The sequence below is a fragment of the Lytechinus variegatus genome, chromosome 7 (assembly GCF_018143015.1).
Source record: "Lytechinus variegatus isolate NC3 chromosome 7, Lvar_3.0, whole genome shotgun sequence".
In the NCBI taxonomy this organism is placed as follows: domain Eukaryota; kingdom Metazoa; phylum Echinodermata; class Echinoidea; order Temnopleuroida; family Toxopneustidae; genus Lytechinus; species Lytechinus variegatus.
Window position 1 is genome coordinate 36,390,017 of NC_054746.1, and position 20,294 is coordinate 36,410,310.

Below are 20,294 nucleotides of genomic sequence, written 5' to 3' on the forward strand. Positions count from 1 at the left end.
CCGTCTTCCAAGATAGCTCCATCAGTAGGATTTAAGCAAACTCTGTGTAGGTTTAACACGTGTTTTTTAGTGCAACATTAAACGATATTTGAACAATTAGCTTTGATACACAATGAACACAAAGAAACCAATGGCAGTCAAATCACTTGAGGGCACATTGAACAAACAATGCATATTTTTATTCATTGATTTCATCTTGCAATGCTTTAATACACATTAAGCACATTGCAAATAAAGCCAACTTTTTTCAAAAAAGAACATACAAGTTCCTTTCAAAGTTTTCAGTTTTCAAGAAGAAAAAATGAATTAATCTAAGGGGCAAGAGAAATACCTCAGTTTTTACAACGAAATTAAAAACAAAAAGTATCATTTCAGATAGAAACAAAATATGCAATCATAAAGAAATGTACACTGTCACATCGCCTTAAACTGAGTGATGTGATTTATGCCTTTATGGCATAATCAGCAAGGAAAAAATCTCTGAACTTATCAAATGAGAAAAATACAGCATGTAGTAATGCCACTTCTATGCATCTAAGATTGTCTAACAAATGGCATGAAAAATGCTAATTAAAAATCAATCGGTTGTAAAAATGTTATGAAAAAGCTCTCCAGTACATACTTGGCTATATTAGAATTGCCTGAAATTCTCAACAAATCCACTAAAACGTACACTTCACACGCACATAATGATATCATTTTTTTGCAAAATGGTTACATAAAGAAACACTCTATGAAAGATGAATTGGAAGTTTATGACGACTCAATTTACCAATAGTTTTTTTTGTGTGTGCATTTACTGACCATTGTACACCATACATAAAATACTTTTTTTTAATTTGAGATTCCCCGCCCCCTTCACCCCTGAAGTGTTGCTGACGACAGATATCTAGGGATTGGAAAGTTTTTTGTGACCGCAATAAGACTGCAAATATCAATTCATCAAGTACGCACAATTCTGATCATTATACAGTTTAACTGGAATTACACAAACACATTGTAACCAAACAATTTGAACACAAAGAAATACACCTTTACAGCAGAGAATCATATAATTTCATTAATTCACTTTTGATACAATGTACAGTTATCAGCTATACAATTACATGTCTGTGAAGTTGCTTAATGAGATCTTTATTGATCACTCAAGCCAATGCATATCATACACTATACACTAAATGAACTACATGAATATTAATCTATCCATACACATTTAATTGAATTGAAGTGAAAAGCTAGGTTTCTTAATTTACATTGAAAACTAATTTACAGGTTGACTAGGTCTTGCATTGCACTGTACACCGTATAAACAAATACTGTGAATTATCTCATTCCTACCCTTAAAGGTAATCAAGAGTTCAACAGCTTAATACAATATCATTAATGTCAATTCCAATTTTGGTCTTATCTCAAAACAATCCATTCATTGTAATAGTTGAGCTGCAGAGTAGCAAGACAAAGGCAAACTAAGATGCTATGCAGTCTTGTTCTTAATGAGATGAATAATAAATGAAAGGTGAAATGGGGACCAAGTCCTGGACACAGATTTAAATCATTAATGTGAGTTAAAATGTAAAACCAATTGGATATCCGTTATCTGAAGAGATAGATATCTGGTAGTGTGGACTCACATTATACATGATATTTACATTGCTACACATGGAGCAGCCTTCAGAAACATACAGACACTTTAAATCATTCAGTTCAATATTGAACAAGTGGCTCCATTCTAGCAGATAATTTTACAATATTCTTTGTTGCAAATGCTTGATTTGAGCTTAATAACTGTGATGGTTTCAAACAAATTTTGGAAACACATGTCTGCCAAACAAAATGGGGAAAATATTGTGCAATGTGTAATTTACTCATCCAAATCATTCTGTCATATTGTGATAAAGCTCACATAAATATACAGTCCAATATGAGCATAACATTAATTCCATTGCTGGCAAGATCTTTTATGCAAGTATACTGAATTCATATGAGGCCAATCTAAATTACCCAACATCAATCTGGACCTATTTCTTTACATGATCAATACTGATAATAACTCCAAACACTTTCACTGTAAATACTCTAGATTACCTTTAAGGAAAGAAATACAAGTATATCCTTTAAGTACAACATTTCTCATATGTATATGTTGATATCATCCGAAAAGGGAAATTCCAATATTGACTTTCTCCTGTCCTTTTCTTCATAATGACAAAGACTATGTCTTTGTTACAAGGAATTTAACCTTATATAAGATATTAACCAGTTATAAGATATTCCAAACCTATTTTCAAAGAAATATTGTATGATTTCACCTTTCATTTTTTATCATTGATAAAAACCTAAAGACAATTTCAAAGATGCTCTCTTTCCAAACTTTATCATTGGTATTTGTTTCACATGTTTGTAATTCTCTGTAGAAGTGATATCAAGACTTCAATATTATCCCTTTATATTTGTTCTCACTGTTGAGAAATTAAATTTGAAAAAAAAATGATGCAAGTTGGCCAAGAATTGAATCAAAATTTCAACTGAGTGTTAAACACCTGTTAGCATGAATCAATATCAAAATGACATACATGTAAATGGATACATTCACTCAACAAAGAAACTTGTCAATTGGTAAAATTTACTATTACATCCTCTCAAATCAACATATTTGACTGGACTTACTCTTATTTCTTTCAACTTCAAATGATGAGGAACCAACATATGTAATTTATCATATGATCTTCATTTTGATGATGAAAGTTGGCCTTTTAAAAACCAACAGCATATGGAAAAACATATCAAGTGTTTTGTTTTCCAAAATATTTTTTATTTTGTTTTGGCAAATCCAGTTGCTATTCACAGGCAGCTTACTTTCCAGCCTCTAAAAATGTAATTCTTTGTGCAAGTAAACCAGTGATGATAAAAGGATGTCATTTTGCACAAGAAATAAAAGCCTAGTTAATAGTGAATTACACGAGTTTGATAGTAGATTTATTTAATAATGATTAATCAAAATGAAATGCTTATCATTTTGAAAACGATCAAGCATGTTGGCTCTGTACATTTTAGACTATTTTCTGCCACCTTCTCATAACCACTGAAAATTACATGACAGAATGTGAGATAACATCATCATCAATTGTTTCTGATTCCTTTTGAAATGTAAACAGAGCTTATATATAATTCAATTTCATTTTATGCATTGCGTATTCAGGTTAGCTTTACATTTTTAATAATTGTCTATGGCACATTTTTTAATGTGGATAGGAGGCAAGTAGGCTTTTTTATCCTTTGGTTCACATTCAATAGACTTTAAACAGCATTCTGAGACATATTGAATTCTTGTTATATGGTCTGCTATGTTAGCTCTCTTTCAGTATACGGGTCTATAATTCTTCTTTTTTCTCCCTGGGTTTTTAGTCCTCTTTCTTCTTGAGCCATGGAATCTTGGTCTTGATGCTATAAGATAATAAAAATGTTCATTATAATTAATTGTAAGAATATAAATGACATGGCAAAAATCATTATTTATGATACTCTACATTATATAAAATTTTCAAAGTGTAAAGTGCATTAATATCCTAATGAGAGATTGATATTTTAACATGCAAAAACTTCCTTTTCATTGATTGAGTTATATTGGTGGATGTCACAGTCATATTTTCTCTTTAATGCACCACTTGATATGACATTAGGGGGTTTGAATTGAATTGAATTTATTCAAACCAGTCAAAAAAAGTACAAAGTACCAAAAGTACAAACAAAATAAAATGGTTACATTACAGAGAACTGATGAAAATGACAGGTTTGGGACCCCAAAGAAGCACAGCTTGTAATCAGGGGCCCCTGCATATTATATTTTACTTAAACAAAGAACTATGAGAAAAAAATAATAAAAATTACAAGGTATTTAAAGATCACAACAGGAACATAACCCATACGCAAGCATTCGCACACTCACACAGACAAACACACACATTCACACTCCAAACATGTCACCCCCAGGTGCAACTAACAACTAGTCTTAAATTTATCAAGTAGATATTTATGACATAATTTCTTAAACCGAGACAGGGTACTGCTATTTCTTATATCAGCAGGACACATATTCCATTCTTTAACACAATTTGTTCTGAATGATTTCAACGTAGCATTAATTCTAGCAAATTGTTGGTGAATAAGATGTCTCTGACGTGTGTTATAATTATGAATCTTAGAATTAACCACAAAAGTTTCTTGTAAGAAAGAACAATGCAGGGATTGGTATTTTTCGCAAGTACGACGGGCAATGACCTCAGGGAAAGTGACCCATTTCATTTCTATTAAAATTTTAAAAAAAGTTGCAAGTTTCATTAAAGAGCATATGGAGGTTTGTCCTTTGTTCTAATAGCTGGTCAGCCGTTTTCAATTTTTAACACAACCCTATATTTCAAAGCAATGTACTTGTAACAACAGGGTTTTTTTTAATATAATTAATAATTTTCTTAAAGGCACAGATTGCTACTCTTTTAAAAAAAGCCTTTTTCAAATCAATCTTAAATTTAAGAACAATATCTTACTTGTTCAGAGCTGTATTGATCTGCTCCTGTGCCTTTCCAACAGCATCATCAATCTGAGCCTGAATAATAGATAGAGAAAGAAAAGAAAAAATTGGTGACAACCTCTTGACTATTATGAATTACGGAATTCACGTACCCGGTAGGCTTTGTACAGAAGAGAACAAACAGTGTCAGCAAGAAACTGGTCCGAGATATTAAAGTACATGTAAATGGATAAAGGATTCAACCTCTGATGTTAATAAAAGACAATTTTTTTTAATGTGACAAAAGGGGATCCAATCAACATAATACATGGCAATCATTATAAAGTGAGGATCTGGGGGAAGTATCATGTCACCAAATTTAGTCAAAAGAAATGTAAATAACTAGTACCCTGTGTAAAAAAAAAGCCCCTGTTTTGCACACAATTATCTACCCCACTTGAAGGCAGGGATGTAAATAGCCTCTTTTTTTCAAGTAAAGACATGGAGGGTGGGGGGGGGGGGGCTTGTAAAAAATTTTATGCTGATAATCAGGCCTTATTTTGTTGAAGAGAACTTTTTTATTATTATTATTTGCTCACTAAAAAATCCAATCTAAATGTGTCCACCACCTCCCCCCCCCAATTTAAATCCAAGTTCCAATCCTGAACACTATACATGTAAGCTTCAACTTTTTGCAAGGCTTTTATACTTTCACCACTTATACATGTTATTGCCAGTATTCCAAATGTTATATAATAAAATTACAGAATATCGCCTTGTAACCAAAATCGAAATCAAAATTAAGCTGCATTTATCATTCCTGACAATGAAATCATTCCCTGCATACACTTAAAATAAGTATGAATTCACATGGACTTATAATTAATATAAATGAAATATAAAAATTGCCCATAGGCCTATCAATAGACATACCTGGTACTTCTCATAGACAACAGGCAGGGAAAAAAGTCCAATGTATGCTGTAGAGAAAAAAGATAAACATTATTAAAAAAAACAATGAAATTAACCAAGACGTATAAAAGCACTGCAACCAATATGGATAAATTGACACACCTTTCATCAACAGTCCAATCAATGCCTTTTTATGAAAATAAATCTGTCTGACATTTATATTTATCACGATCTGCATGTGCTTTATCAGAAATTAAGTTATCAATCTCACATGGATCTATCTGGCATCAGCATTTGTATGTTTATGACACTTTATGATAAGTACTGGCTATTCAACATTTTATGGTAGACATCACATTCTGTCTCATCTCAATCAAGCAATAATTTGGGAGATCCTTATGAATTAATATGATACATGCTAACAAAGTTGTTCATATGTTGTCAAAGCTTAATTTTAAATTAAATTACACAAAATAGTTGAAACTTTTATATCATCAAGAAATGCACTTGGAGAAATATACTATTAGTTAGCTATAGAAAGGCAAACTAATATGTCATGAATTATTGTTCTCTATAAAGCAGCATACTGGATATAACTGATTGAAACTGTTATCCATCATGATACATGACCAAGAATATTGCTCAGCCATTTTCAGCTTCTTTCTTTCCTTGTGCTTTTATCTAATTCTAAAAGCATCTGTTTGTTATTTTCCATCATTATCCTATTATTTCTTTCTCTATTGTTTTAAAATATCATGTGAATCACAACATTATTGACCCAAATTATAATCATGCACCAAATATCATGAGTAAAGAGTCGGATCTCTACTGCAATTGATGATACGACATGACATCTGAAGACAGTTCAAACACAGTTCACAGTTATTTTAACATGATGAAAGAGGAAGCATACTATGACAACATACAAATCTTGCTGCCATTATGACACAGACCCCCTTCACACAGATGATTTAATGTCATTTTACAGGATAATGGTACTTTTGTTTAATGTGAAGGTAGATAATGTTAGTTTTTCTACTCTAATCACAGCAGAGACTTGGAGGGATTTTTAAATTTCAATTCTCAAGGTTCAATGTTCAATTTTCAAACTCCACATTCCAAATGAGAAATTCAATTTTCAATTCAAGATCACTACATGACGGGTATATTATTTTTAAGCAACCTTATTTGTTTGAATACTGCATCATTATTGGCTCTCCAAGCTTTGCAATTCTATACACTTGAAAAGGTACCCGACACAAAATCATCTTCTTTTTGGTAATCTACGAGGAAAAAAGCGGGTTTAATGGTATTTCCTGTTTAGGCATTTAAAACAGTTTGCTAGGAACATTAACATACATGACATGATTTTAACAAGAATTGTGGTAAAAGAATAGTTTCAAATTTTCCTTCATATCTTACCAAGGATGATGAGTGTAAGTCCATTGAACCAAGCTCCAACATAGGTGAGAAGCCACAAAGCTACAGCAAACTACAGAGAGAGGAAAATCACAAAACAACTTTTTATTATTAGTATAACAGGTAGATTTACTTCAGCAATGTAGCATGTAGTCAACATTTGATGCAGACTCTGTTGAGCTGATACATCTATTGCAAGTCGACATACACCATCTCTATGAATCAAAGGCTTCAATCACCAGTCCTTTCAAAACAACATATAACAAAACTGCGTTCTAGCAAAAACATAACATCAGTTTATGTGCACAGAGTAAGAATCTATAAAAAAAATGTCAATTTGAAAACCTGTATGAAATTGTGAGGTGGCTATTATTGATCATCTTACCTTAATGGAGTCTACAAGATCTTCTACCAGGAGGAGGTGTCGGAGCGACGTGATGCACACATTGACTTTCTGAACAGCTTTCTTGCTGTATGTCTCAATCTGGTCTTCTGACAATGTCACATCAATCTCTAGGTAGGGTCTGGTGGAAAAACACAAAAAAACAAATGGGTTAAAAATACTTCAAATACTACTATCAAGAAGCAGAAAAGAAGAAACATATAGAAGAAAGTGACACAATGATGGAGGAACAGAAAAGTAGAAAAGGAATATAATGGTGACAGTTGTCTGATGACATGAATTCTATCTTTAAACAGTTGGTGTACCAAAGTGGTGTACCTAGTCATTACTAACAATGATTTGCTTGCAATGTCTCCATGAGTGTTATTCTATTTTTTTTTATTACTTTCCATGTCTTAACTGTATTTTCTAGCCCAATTACCATAAACTTGCCCTTTCATTATTTTCATTAGCCCTGGGCAAGCAAATTTGTATAGCCCTACCATACAAGTAAACAAATACCGTAGTTGCAGTAGACTTATGATAATTGGCTGAATTCAACTACATGTAGCACAATTTTCAGCTGATATGGACAAACAACCTCGATCCAGCAAAACATAAACTCAATAGAACTACATTTCAGAGGAAAATCCATATTATTCAGCTTCCTCCCAACGGTAGTATAGATTACAGTAGCCGTCTGCAGAGCTGGACAATGTCCAGGTCTTTCCAACACTGAATTGGCCGACCACAAATGCAAATAAAAACACAACTATATACCATGTACTACTGTATATTTTTTTTAGAATGGTGGGGGAGGAGAAGGGTATTGTGGTCTTCTCTCTCTCTTCTCCCCCTGACATTGTGTTTCTTCATCTTCCAAACTAACAAAGTATGAACAAGCTGGGGTTTCTATTCATTGCAGCAGTCAGTAAAACTACTAGCCATTACTGCATTGCTTCTTTTTTAAATGGGGGATTTTTTATTTTCTTAACCGCCACTATTTTATATATGGCACGATACTAACATGCATTATTTTTAGAACATATCAATGACTTAATACTTTCCATCTGAGCAAAGTAGAAACTTTTACTATCATAACCAGTATGCCGCCAGATTGTAGGCCTTTGAAAATGTGAGAAAATAAGTCATAAATCTGAACATGGTCTAGTCTTTAACAGCTTGGTAAAGTCAGGCCTATATAATGAATAAATCAATACTTAAAGCTGTAGATCTCAAGAAAGTATATGCAATAGTTCATGAACATCTTTCATATTCCTATTCAATCACAATGTCAGTCACAAACAATCTGTTTAAGGGTGTGTTTATGCTTCCAATACAGAGACAGAATCAGCGTTTTCAAACGTTTCAGAATGCCGATCACAAACATGGTTCTGGGAGTGCTGTTTATGCTTAATTTTCAGAGGCAATATCGCAATTTGCAATTTTGGCTTTGCATCGTAATTTCAGTTGAGCAGGAAAGCGAGGTCAAATCGGATGCGCCCCTTTTTGAAAGTTTTTTCTCCCGAGTTTTGTTATGGTCCACTATCATTCAAAATTTGAACAATTTCCAATCTTTCAGTAATTGCATGGAGATACTTGACATAGCCATAGAATTTCCACCATGGTGAGGATAATTGCAAGACAAAATAAAGTATGTTTAAAGTATACATGTACCATAATTGTTTATTCTACTGGCGCTTCTGGCTCAGCGATGTCTCCTCATCATTTCATTTAAGCCCCCAGGATTCCTTCTGATGATAAATTAGACGAGCAGTAATAGTGATAGTACTTAAAGTGATTGGTTAACATTGGTTTGACTTTTAAAAAATCTGAGCTAGAAGGTCACACTTGTCACCTGGGTCTGTGATATGTTACAAAAATGAAGCCCAGAAAAAAATTGCGTTCGCAAATAATTATTTAGTGCTTCAAAAATTGAAATATAAAGTGACCGGAAACACCATCTTAATTTCATCCCATACACTTATGTGTATTTAGGCATCTATAGGACATCTATTTACAAAATCGGGGTTTGCCTTGTAGTTTTAGCTTTTCATTCTCAATAATGGTTGTTTTCAGGGTTTATTAGTTCTAAATGATACATGCACTTGTACACATGTTTCATCTTGGTTTGAGAATTTTTTAAATCGGCTGCTCACAAAGTTAAACAATACCTTTAATTTAATAATCACACATGCAAATGTACATTGGTCATTATTAGAACTAGGGAGTTGTTTGACCCTGATTCTGGTCAAACAATGTTTTGAAACGCACCTTTTTGTAAGTTTACGATCAGCATTCTGAAACGTCTTTTAAATGAAAGTAAGCATGGATGCGACAGTGTTTTGGACTAATCACATATGAAAACACTGATTCTGGCCTGAAAAGTGGAAGCATAAACACACCCTCTCTTACATATACCAGACAATCAAAGGTCTACATGGCATTTATGCATATCACCAATGCTTATTGGTTACTTTGGCATGAAATGGACCATTTTTGAAAAGTTGTTAGTTAGCACTGATTATTTGTCATTCTTTGGTTGTAACCATAGCCATAGGCTGCGTTTATGCGACCTCAACCCAGAATCATGATTTGAATCACGATTTGAATCATGATTCAAAACAGCAACATGAATCACGATCCGACAGAATCAGCGTTTATACGACCATCTTTCTAACGCTGTTTCTCCCTGAATTCGGGCCGATCCAGTGCGCAGTTTGACCCAGGAAGTATAGGTCAACATTTTCGCGCGTGTTTCTAACTTCAAGTCGGCTGCTAGATTTTTGCTGCCGCCCGAGCTAACGCGCGATTGTTTGTGCAACGTTTACTAGGCTTCCGAAAAATAAATCTTTTACTTCCAGAATTCTGTGTATTGTACCTCGTATTGTTTTTGTTAACTTGTATTCAACATTGTCAGTTCATCGAAAATGGTGTTCGGTAGCCGTAGTACTGGGCACGAATTCTGTTAATTTTGTCTCGACAGGCGGTGCCACATCTCCGTAGAAATCCCTCCCTCGCAAGCGCCGCTGAAAGGGATTCGTAGATTGTCTTATTTCTGTGAATCCCGGTAAGGGATGCTTTTGCTTCAGGCCAAAGCACAAGCAGAGCCCTGAGTTCGTCGTCAGTCCAATTTGTGCCTTTGGAACTTGAAGATATGATTGATGAAAACAATGAAATATACAAATGACGCTACAGTACAACCCCGGGGTACAATACACAGAATGATAATTCCTAAACGCACGTGACAATTGGCATATACCGGTACTAGTACACTGGCAATACTGCTACACGAAAATTAACCTGCACGAAACACAGCGCGCGCCTTTGAGTCGAACCCGGAAGAAGCACGACACAATGACGTCATAGAATCATGATTCAAATCACGATATCATTTATACGACCTTTTTCGTTCGTGATTCTACAGAAACGTCTTTCCAAACGCCCCTTTTTCCATGTTTCATGTTTGTGATTTGAAAGACGTTTATTTCCACTTTCGACTAAACGCAATCGTGATTCTGCAGAATCGTGATTTGAATCATGATTCTAGGGTAAAAAAATGTCGAATAAACGCACCCATAGTCAGTCACCTATGCTTCCCAGCCAATCAAAACCTTTTAACTGTCAGATCTGACTTGTCTGACAAAATATCAGTGAAATGTTCCACCCCCCTCCCCCCACGGTGTATCATAAAGCTGGTTGTTACACACAACTGGAACATTTTCTTAGGTGCTGAAGTCAGCTATATATAGGGGCATATCATTTAGAACAAGAAATCGTCACCGATGGTGCATGAGGCCATTGGTAACCTTTTGACAGCTTTATGAAACAGCCCCTTGGGTGAAGACGATGAATGGTAAGGGTGAATTTGACTTACTTGAATGGGCTTCCTTCATCGCTCTTCTGCACAGCGGCAAGTACAGTCTTGTAGACTCTGAAGCTGATGGTGACAGTGAGTGCAGCTAGGAGTAAGTAGGCAACCACACTGATGAAGGAGAAGAGACTCAGGGCAATCAACACAAAGAGAATACTGCCAAAGACCACACCAGACTTCTTCAGGTCCCTCCAGTAAACCAGGTCTACGACTGGAGCATTTTAAGAAAGGGAATAAAGAGCATGTCTGAAAATTAACTCTTCACAATATATTCATGTTAACAATTCAATTATTATGGTAAAGAAGAATGCAATTAGAGATTGATGCTGATATCCATTAAAGCTTGCTGAAAATGAAAAAGAAATATGATTTTAGTATGTTATGCCTTCTCAGAAATTCAAGAGGTTTTTTCCAGATGGAAGCAGCTGAAGCTGTTTGTGGAAGAGTTGATTTGATGACATTGCATTGAAAATTAAAACTGCTAGATAACTTGAATTTGAAACAAACAGTATCATAAGTACCTTTAATAAATCAAATTTGTTTTTATACAAATATTTTAGTAATTCAAGTACATTGGGAAGCCCTATAAATTACTTGGCTTTCTCATAGAAAAAATCCCAAAATGTTGATACATGGGCATGCATTAATATACCAGTAAAAAAATAAATCATTATTATTGAAAAAGCCCCATCTGATGATCGCTCATACAGGTACAATACACAATATACATCTAACTTACTTGTCTTCTCTATCCATCTTGCTTACATTTATGGAATAAAAGGTAACACTATACATGTACTACATTCGACCAACAAACAGATCATCCAATATCCAACCTTTTCACATTCAACTATTAAACAAAAAACAAAAAATTAATAAAAACCATCCAAACTTATGAACACCCAAAATCAATGAAACATTACCATAAAAATTGATCGGATAATTGAACTCCCAACTCAAACTAACTTGAAGACATGAACAGGTTTACTTGAATTAAAAGAACTAATAAATCAAATAAAAACAATATAAAAATATATACACTATTCAATGGTAATCTAAACAAAAATTAATTGAAATCAAATTCGCTGCCAAGAGGCATGCAAACCAATACCAGGATGTTTATATCTAAATATAAGCCTATTTACACACAAGTACTTTAAAAAGTCTATCAAACATTCATGCTTACGATATTTATGGTACATGAACCAATACATAAACTCAACAAAATTAACTGAAAATTTATATACAGTACATCATGTCAATAAACATGAATTTTAACATTACATTTGAAGGCAAGCTCATCTCCATCTGAGATATTTAGTTTATTCTGACTAGATAACCATATCATGAAATAACTTCATTTTCAATTAGATTAAACTATCAACAAAAACGGGGAGGGAGGGGGGTAACTTGACCCACTTGTTTCGAAGATAGACATCAGTTACAAGAAAAAGAGGTGGAAAGGGTTCAGGGATAGGGGCAGAACATGAATAGAGTATACATGTAAAAAAAAACACCCCAAAATGGAAACAAGGCCTCCTTAAGTCATGAAAATCTAAAACAAAGAGTGTAAATAATTTGCACCTAATGCATCGACTGTAAACCCCATGAATGGAGAATCTTTTATGCCACACCTCAATAAAAAGCATGATTAAAAAGTCCAAATTCAAAATGGAATCCTTACCTGCATCTCAACCCAAACCCAACAAAGCCCCAATAGAAAAAATATATAGGCCTACACAGTGCAAAGAGCTTGTATAAAAATGGGAATATCAAAAGGGTATCCAATGATAATCAATCAAATCCCCGTTAAGTGTATACAAATCTGGGACATCTGCATAAAATTCATGTTAGGGTGTCCTAACCCTAGCAGCCTTCAAATGAATACTCATTCATCTTTGATGGAAATGACCACCACCCCCTCCCCATCGTAAACTTGCTATTTGCAAATGTTAGATCACTGATATACCATAATTAGTGATTTACATTTGTTCAATATTATACCCCCAGCGAAGTGCTATACATTGTGTCATACCATTGAACTATGTTGTAATGGAATCTGCAATATAGTAGTCAAGTAGAAAAAAGACCAGCATTTGTTTACTTAATGAGATCATGGTAGGGACTGAGAACTATTTGCCTTCAGCATACCATGACACCAATTGAATGAAAGCTATGCAGTGCCTACTGTTAGATAGCTAATCACCCACTACTAAATCATGTATCTATGGCATCTATAATAAGAATCTATTTATATAGCCTAGGCTATAATGGCATGCTGCATGTCAGAAAAATCATAAGGATAAGGGGCCTGACCTTGGAGTGCAACTTTTTTTTCAATAAAATGTGTACAAAATGCATTTTAAAAATGCTATCTCATGTAATTTTGCATAGTCAGCCCCCTACTTATGACTTAGTCACCCCCCCCCCCCCATTTCAAAGCCGTCCCATGCCCCCAAGGTTTCACAAACTGAATATAAGAATGGCCATCCCAATATTAAAAAGACCCCCCCCCCCCCTCCACTGCAATTTGCTTTTAAAAATAAGAGCACTTTGAAATGAACAGTAGATTCCAGAATATGTATTATGTCTGTACTAAAGGGTTTCTTATAAAATGTAATAATAAATGCATTCACATCATTCTTCCCTCTTAAAAAATATAATCCATCTTTTTTCTCTTTTTTTGACTCCATAATGATATAATTCTTTACAAGAACATTCCCCATCATATTTTATATTCTCACTGTCACCTAGAGGATTCTAAATGATGTGGATATGGTTGGCTTCATCACTTGATTACACAATGAGAAGATGATTCATGCCAAGATGGAGGAACGGTGAAGCAAGATATGTCATCCATGTACATTGTACTGTAATAGTTGTGAATATATCAATGAAAGTGGTAACAAAATGAATAGGGAGGAGAGGGGGAGGGACAGAGAAGAGTAGGGAGCTAGGTGATGTGGAAGAAAAACTAGGGATAGATGCTGAGGGGTGGTCAGAACAGGATGACCTACACATTCCTGTATAAGTAGCTATGAAATACAAAAAGTGATATATGTAGCAACATTGTGTATTATCCATAACACGTCCAATTCAAATCACTAGCTGGTATTGAACATCATTATTGTGAAATTGCAATGTCACAATAGAGATTTTCAATTCTCAATTTGCATTGATAAACTATTTTCATTGCGCTGAAGAATTCATTATATGCAAAATTTGTGGTGAGATTTTGCTGTAGTGAATCTTTGAAATTGCTACTGAAAAGAATGAGCATATGAATTAATAGTTGATTTGTAAATTTTCATTACCTGTATAATAGGGCCTATTGGACTACTGTGATGGAATGCGGTATAAATGACTACTACATGTAGAAATGCCATAGAGAAAAAGAGGTGGAAAAACACAGAATGGAGGAAAAATTAATCAAGAAAATGAATGTTTATTTGGGACGTTATGTATTCATTTTTCCAAAATTATCCAAACATATTCATGTACACTCACTTTTAAGCACATAGTGCTCTGCGCATTTCATGTAGCTTGCAACCCTTACATTCATTAAAGATCAGATGATACATTGGATGGGTTTGTGAGAGCAGATAAACACACAGTATATCATGAGTCGCTTGCTATGAGATGAGTCATATATCATATTTCTCTCTTTTCCTAATTAAAGCAGAATACATGTATTGGACAGCCCTAAATAATTCACAATCCCTGCTCATGCTAGTCTCTCTCTCTCCTCTTTCTTTTTCTTTTTGTCATTTGGACTATAAAAGCAATATTCATGCGGGATATTGGGACTGGTTTGTGAGTAATATTTGTCTGTTTACATGTAGATATAATCATAGGTATTTATTTTATCTTTTTAACTACTAAAGAATGTTTATTAGTATAAAGTAAAGGGGCCCCGAATGCAAGTTCCTTTGCAAGGAACCTGGTAATAATGAAAATATATACCAAAGGGCACTAGTACTTTTCAAATTTTGTACAGCAGGCTATGGGAGGTTTGTCAATCACACATACAAAAAAAAATCTCACAAGATCGTTGGCAGTTCAAACATAAATATTACACACGTATTTCAAGATATGATTTCTCCCAGATGTTTGAACATAAAATTACAAGTTTGTTGGTTATTTGTTTTATTAAACAATGTGGAAGTTTTATTACAATCGTAAGCGAATGAAAATTAATTTAATTCATTATTTCTTAAACAAGAGGAGCGGCCCACAAGTTCCACAACAGAATATCCATATCCAAATCTAGAGTATTTCTAGAGTGCCAAATCCACATTGATTATGTGCTCAAAGACCTAAATGTACATATGAAGGTTTGTCTGAACCCTTCAACGACCCCAATCAATACATGTTGCATACCTGATGCACACACATCGATTGCAGTCAATATACTGAGTTTTCATTCAACCAATTTATACCTGCCACTGAAGCAAGCACATCCAACTACATGTAATGCATGAATTACATCAATTATCCATAGTAAGTGAGGCTTACATTTGAACATTATGATCCTATTCTTTGCAACAGGTTTTTGGTCACATCAACGGCATACAACGCATCTCGTTGCTTATGATGCAATATAGAAGTAATGCTTTGCAAGCCAATGGTAGAATCATCCGTTGAATTCCACGATGAGGTCCCTTCATCCAACCAAGGCAAAAAATGGAAAGAAGGCGTCCTTGTGCAAGACAACATGAGACTTTGTATCCTATCACAATTTATAACCAATGTACGCCAGCCTGAGTTTAGGTGAGATCTCTCCGTTAACATGCATCGTATGCACCGCCATGTAAAAAGCAGGATTCTTGAATACACAGTCATCCACACACACCTAGTATAATGTCTGGTGGCCTGTGCCCCCTTCAACTGACAGATCCATTTAGATGCACGACCCTAGACAGAAACGTCAGGCTCACAATACATGGAAGCAGTACACTGTAAGCCACCACTGAACACCGCGTATTGCATTCATGGGATGAGTGATGAAGAAAATATGTCGTCCGCCTCATCAAATCACCTCTCATCCAAACACACTCCTGCATCTACCACCCACTCTATACTCTACACAACACAGGAATCAAATTCATCCATCTCAGTCCACAACAGGTGATGAATATTAAGAAGACCTAGCATTAATACATACGGAGTCAGGGTTTTATGGGGAGTTGTAGAAAGCAACATTGCACCCCAATTCATTTGATTGGATTGATGATTAGCTAGATACAGCTCTAGAGCTTTGGTATTAATGCATGTATACTGATAGGATGGTGGGTGAATCATTAACTAGAGGCAAGTAATCAGATGACAAGCATCCTGGCTTCTAATATCAATAAAACATCACATCGGCTGAAATCAATTAGTGTGCTCTCACACACAATACTGTGTGTTGGATAGGAGGGATGGGGTATAACCATCCAAAATAGTAAATCATCTTTAGAAAAAAGGTGATATCATTATCAAAATACGGATACATGGATTTCATTTTTTTTCCCAATTACAAATCTTAAAATTATCTTTAGTTCTTCAGAGGATGGAAAAATATGAATCTTCATGTATTCCCTGATCTATTTATCACATGAACTAAAAGCTCTCATCAAGAGTTGGTGCCAAATGGTACATTGACAATGTACCATTTGGCACCAACTCTTGATGATTGTTCCAAACTATCAAATGAAATATGTGTGCAAGTTATCTGACATATCAATCATTATTTCCACGATGATGAATTTTCAGCCTTTATCTGAGATCAGAGAAAATTGCAAAGATTCTACAATAGCAGCAACAACATCGTCAACTAATCATTGATAATTACAATGAAACTACACAAATAACAACAAACTTGCAATAAGATAAATACCTCCCAGACTACAATTTCCACCCTTATAAGTATTCACTTTAAGTTGATTAAGAAAAAAAAATCAAATTTCTCATCAGTAAAACCAGTCATCTTGTTTGCTGCTAGGTCAAGCATACCTCCAACAAACTTAATCTATCACTAGTTCACCAAATCAAGGACTAGGATTTTAAAGAACAACCCATTGACAAGCACACAATATGTGGAATGTAACAACTGAATTACGGTATTTAGAATTTCAATAGTTCTGTTATATTGGATCTGGAGTAGATGTGAACCTTGTGATACCAGCAATTTTCTGGAAATAACAATCTGTTGAACCAAAAGTGTAATGACTGCTCAGGTAGCAATAATTATGGGGGGGCAGAAAATCATAGATTCAGATGACATGTTATTAAGAATTTAGTTATGCAAGTTCACATATGTGTAAGTGTAATTGATCAATGAAAAATTGATTATTCCGTATGTTGTTTACAGTATCTCCTCCACCCCCCCCCCCCCTCTCTCTCTCTCTCTCTCTCTCTGTACTACCCAGTACTTTATATGAAACCTAACAACAGTATTTTTTTTCAATCTTCATCTACAGCTGACTTCTGCTTTTAAAAAAAATTGGAGTATGAAAAATAGCATATGTAGTAAAATAAGTAAAATTCTCATTATGGGTCCAAAATGGATGGTTGATTCTATTTTTTACTTTCTTTCTTCTTCCCATCTTTGCAGGTATTGCTCCACCCCCCCCCCCCCCAAAAAAAAAAGGCCTAATAACACAATTTGCAAATCTCCATCCATATTCTCTTCCTTCCACACAGTCATCGATGAGATTGGGTTGAATCTCATCCTCCTCCAATATTCAATAAAAGATGCACCGCTGGGTATGGAGTAATTCTTCCAGAGCCAACACGAAGCATACCAAACATTATTGCTATGCCGATGCTGAATATACATATTCAAGGCAAGCTAGAAGATGGAAGAGGAGTACATGTTTACTACAAGTGTAGACCTTGGGAACAACATAAATGTATTCTATACTGTATGAATGCATTCTGAGAATAAGGCAAGTACAGGAAGATATCAACTGGTGCATTTCTCTCTTTTTATCCCCCAAGATCCAAATTAATATTAAATTTAAATTAATTTCCATTAAACTCATTAATTGTGAATTCGAAGGAATATTTTTGTAAAAGATGGGTTGTTCTTGAAAATTTTGAAGAACATTTTATCAAATTTTATATTTTACTCCTACATGACATGAAAATTGATCCAACAAGAGTGGTGTCAATATGCTGTAAGAAAAATTATGTTTTTTTAATCTACATCAACATGTGACCATCATCACCTACAGATCTACACAGCTTATCTGAATTCAAATGTTTTATTCAGACACATCCTAATAAAGACGACTAAAACTAATGAAATAATACAAGACTGATCATGTACCTCCAATTTAAATTGATACTTATATAGCCTGTTTTCAGCGATACCATGTTTATGGATTATGTTCAAGCCCATCCAATTATTTTCGATGGGCAAGCCATAAAATGAACATCTCTCCTGTTATCAGATGCTTAATCTACGCCATGGTGCACTTAAATTACCGGGAGAATCGAGCACAGAGCCTTTACAGCATCATGGTGCAAGCAAAACAATAAATTATTCATTGATTCATTTTGACATCAGGGATCTTGTTCAAATCAGAAGGGTTGGGAGAGTAATGAACAGTGTATAAAGCAAACTGCAATACAAAGGATACAAACCGGTTATTTTGTGTCTGAAATTGATGTGTATAATAGTATGAGTGATGATATGCTGCCAAAACATGATAGGATATTCAAGTATTCATGTATTGACATGCTTTATCAACATGATGAGCTGCATGAGCAATAGAATCTATATGAAATACAATTTTTAAAGTGTCAATACATTGATGGACACAACATGGTAAACACTATCACACAAAGGACTGGCTACTTTACAGAGTATCAAAAATCTTTCACATTTTCTATTTTCAATAAAAGTAAATTTATAACATATGAATGAGTCATGACTCATAAGGAATTTACTATAAGGCTAAATATAAATTTTCCATTTACATGTGGGTTGATATTGACGAAATGTGAGGAAACGTCTGTGAAAATATCAGACTGATACTTTCTCAAAATGGCCCCTCGGTTTCAAGTGTCAACACGTAGCATTTCATTAGTGATTTATTCTGGGAGAACCCAGCAGCCTCAGTGTGCAGTATTAAGGCAGTATCCCTAACAGACCATCATTGTCTCCCCATGTAAGATGAAGAATCCATCCTCATAATGTCTGAAAGAGAGACATAAACAAACCACAGCTCATGTATATTACCCTTCACATACCTGTCTTCATGTGAGAAAGACATCATGAGAAGTTCAAATCCCATGTATTTCTTGTGATCAAGGACCAGTGCTCTTTTCAGGTAGCTTCAATTGATCGGTGACCTTTACATGCTGTCTCTATGAAATGTATACCAACATGACCATAGATGATAAATGTGATTACCTACTCACTGCAATCCTCTATAATCACAATGTAATGACCAAAGTTGATTTATCCTGGGAGTCTGCAAGTTAAATTGTTCCTTACTTGTATAGCAGGAATAACAGAAAAATAAGCAAGGATATTTAAGTTTTTGTATTCGTTTGATATTGGATTTAAAGTGGAAATACATGTATAGAAAGAACTTTTAGGGCAATTTCATAAATCCCCCCCCCCCCCCCGGATGATTTTTTTGCATCAAAGAAAAAGAATTGAGTCATTTTTAACTAAATGCAATTTAAAAAATTTTCTGTGGCCAGGTTTTGTTGACCTTTATACAATTTGAGTACTATATGCTATATGTTATAATTACCAAGTGATGAACCTACAGATTGTAAGATATTAACCCTAGAATACATTTTGCTGAAACCACACAAAAAGGTAACCACTAATGTGTCAAGCGATGCTGACTTCACAAAATAGGCGGGAATCTTACCAATTCCACTAATTCATAAAAATAATTCCTACACTTGAAAGGCCAAATATATTTTTGCCATTATACAGATCTAATATCAAACTTTTTGTACTATATGTATAATATTGTATTATTTGTGCCAAAAAACTAAGTAGCCCAAAATAAAAATATACCAAATTAGTTCAATAATAGCCCCAAGGCTTATCAAAAAATAGCCTTTCGAAATAGATATGAATTCCAATCCAATCATTATTTGCAAAGGTTGCAATTGTTTCAGTAATAATGTCCCATATTATAAAAAAAAATATATGGAGATAAATATTGGTAGGACTCAAGAAACATGTCTCT

General features: G+C 34.4%; 1 protein-coding gene across 2 annotated transcripts in view; it reads right to left on the reverse strand.

Annotated features, from left to right (window-relative positions):
* Positions 1–146: 146 nt before the first annotated feature.
* Positions 147–20,294, reverse strand: part of LOC121419158 (reticulon-1-A-like) — a 38,099-nt gene continuing 17,951 nt past the window's right edge. For both annotated transcript variants that reach the window (XM_041613492.1, XM_041613493.1), the window contains 6 exons: positions 11,098–11,305; positions 7,224–7,362; positions 6,842–6,911; positions 5,441–5,487; positions 4,545–4,603; positions 147–3,444 (listed from right to left, as the gene is read on the reverse strand). In XM_041613492.1, coding sequence (XP_041469426.1) covers positions 3,402–3,444; positions 4,545–4,603; positions 5,441–5,487; positions 6,842–6,911; positions 7,224–7,362; positions 11,098–11,305 — 566 coding nt within the window. In that variant the 3' untranslated portion in view covers positions 147–3,401. The remainder of the gene's footprint in view (positions 3,445–4,544; positions 4,604–5,440; positions 5,488–6,841; positions 6,912–7,223; positions 7,363–11,097; positions 11,306–20,294) is intronic.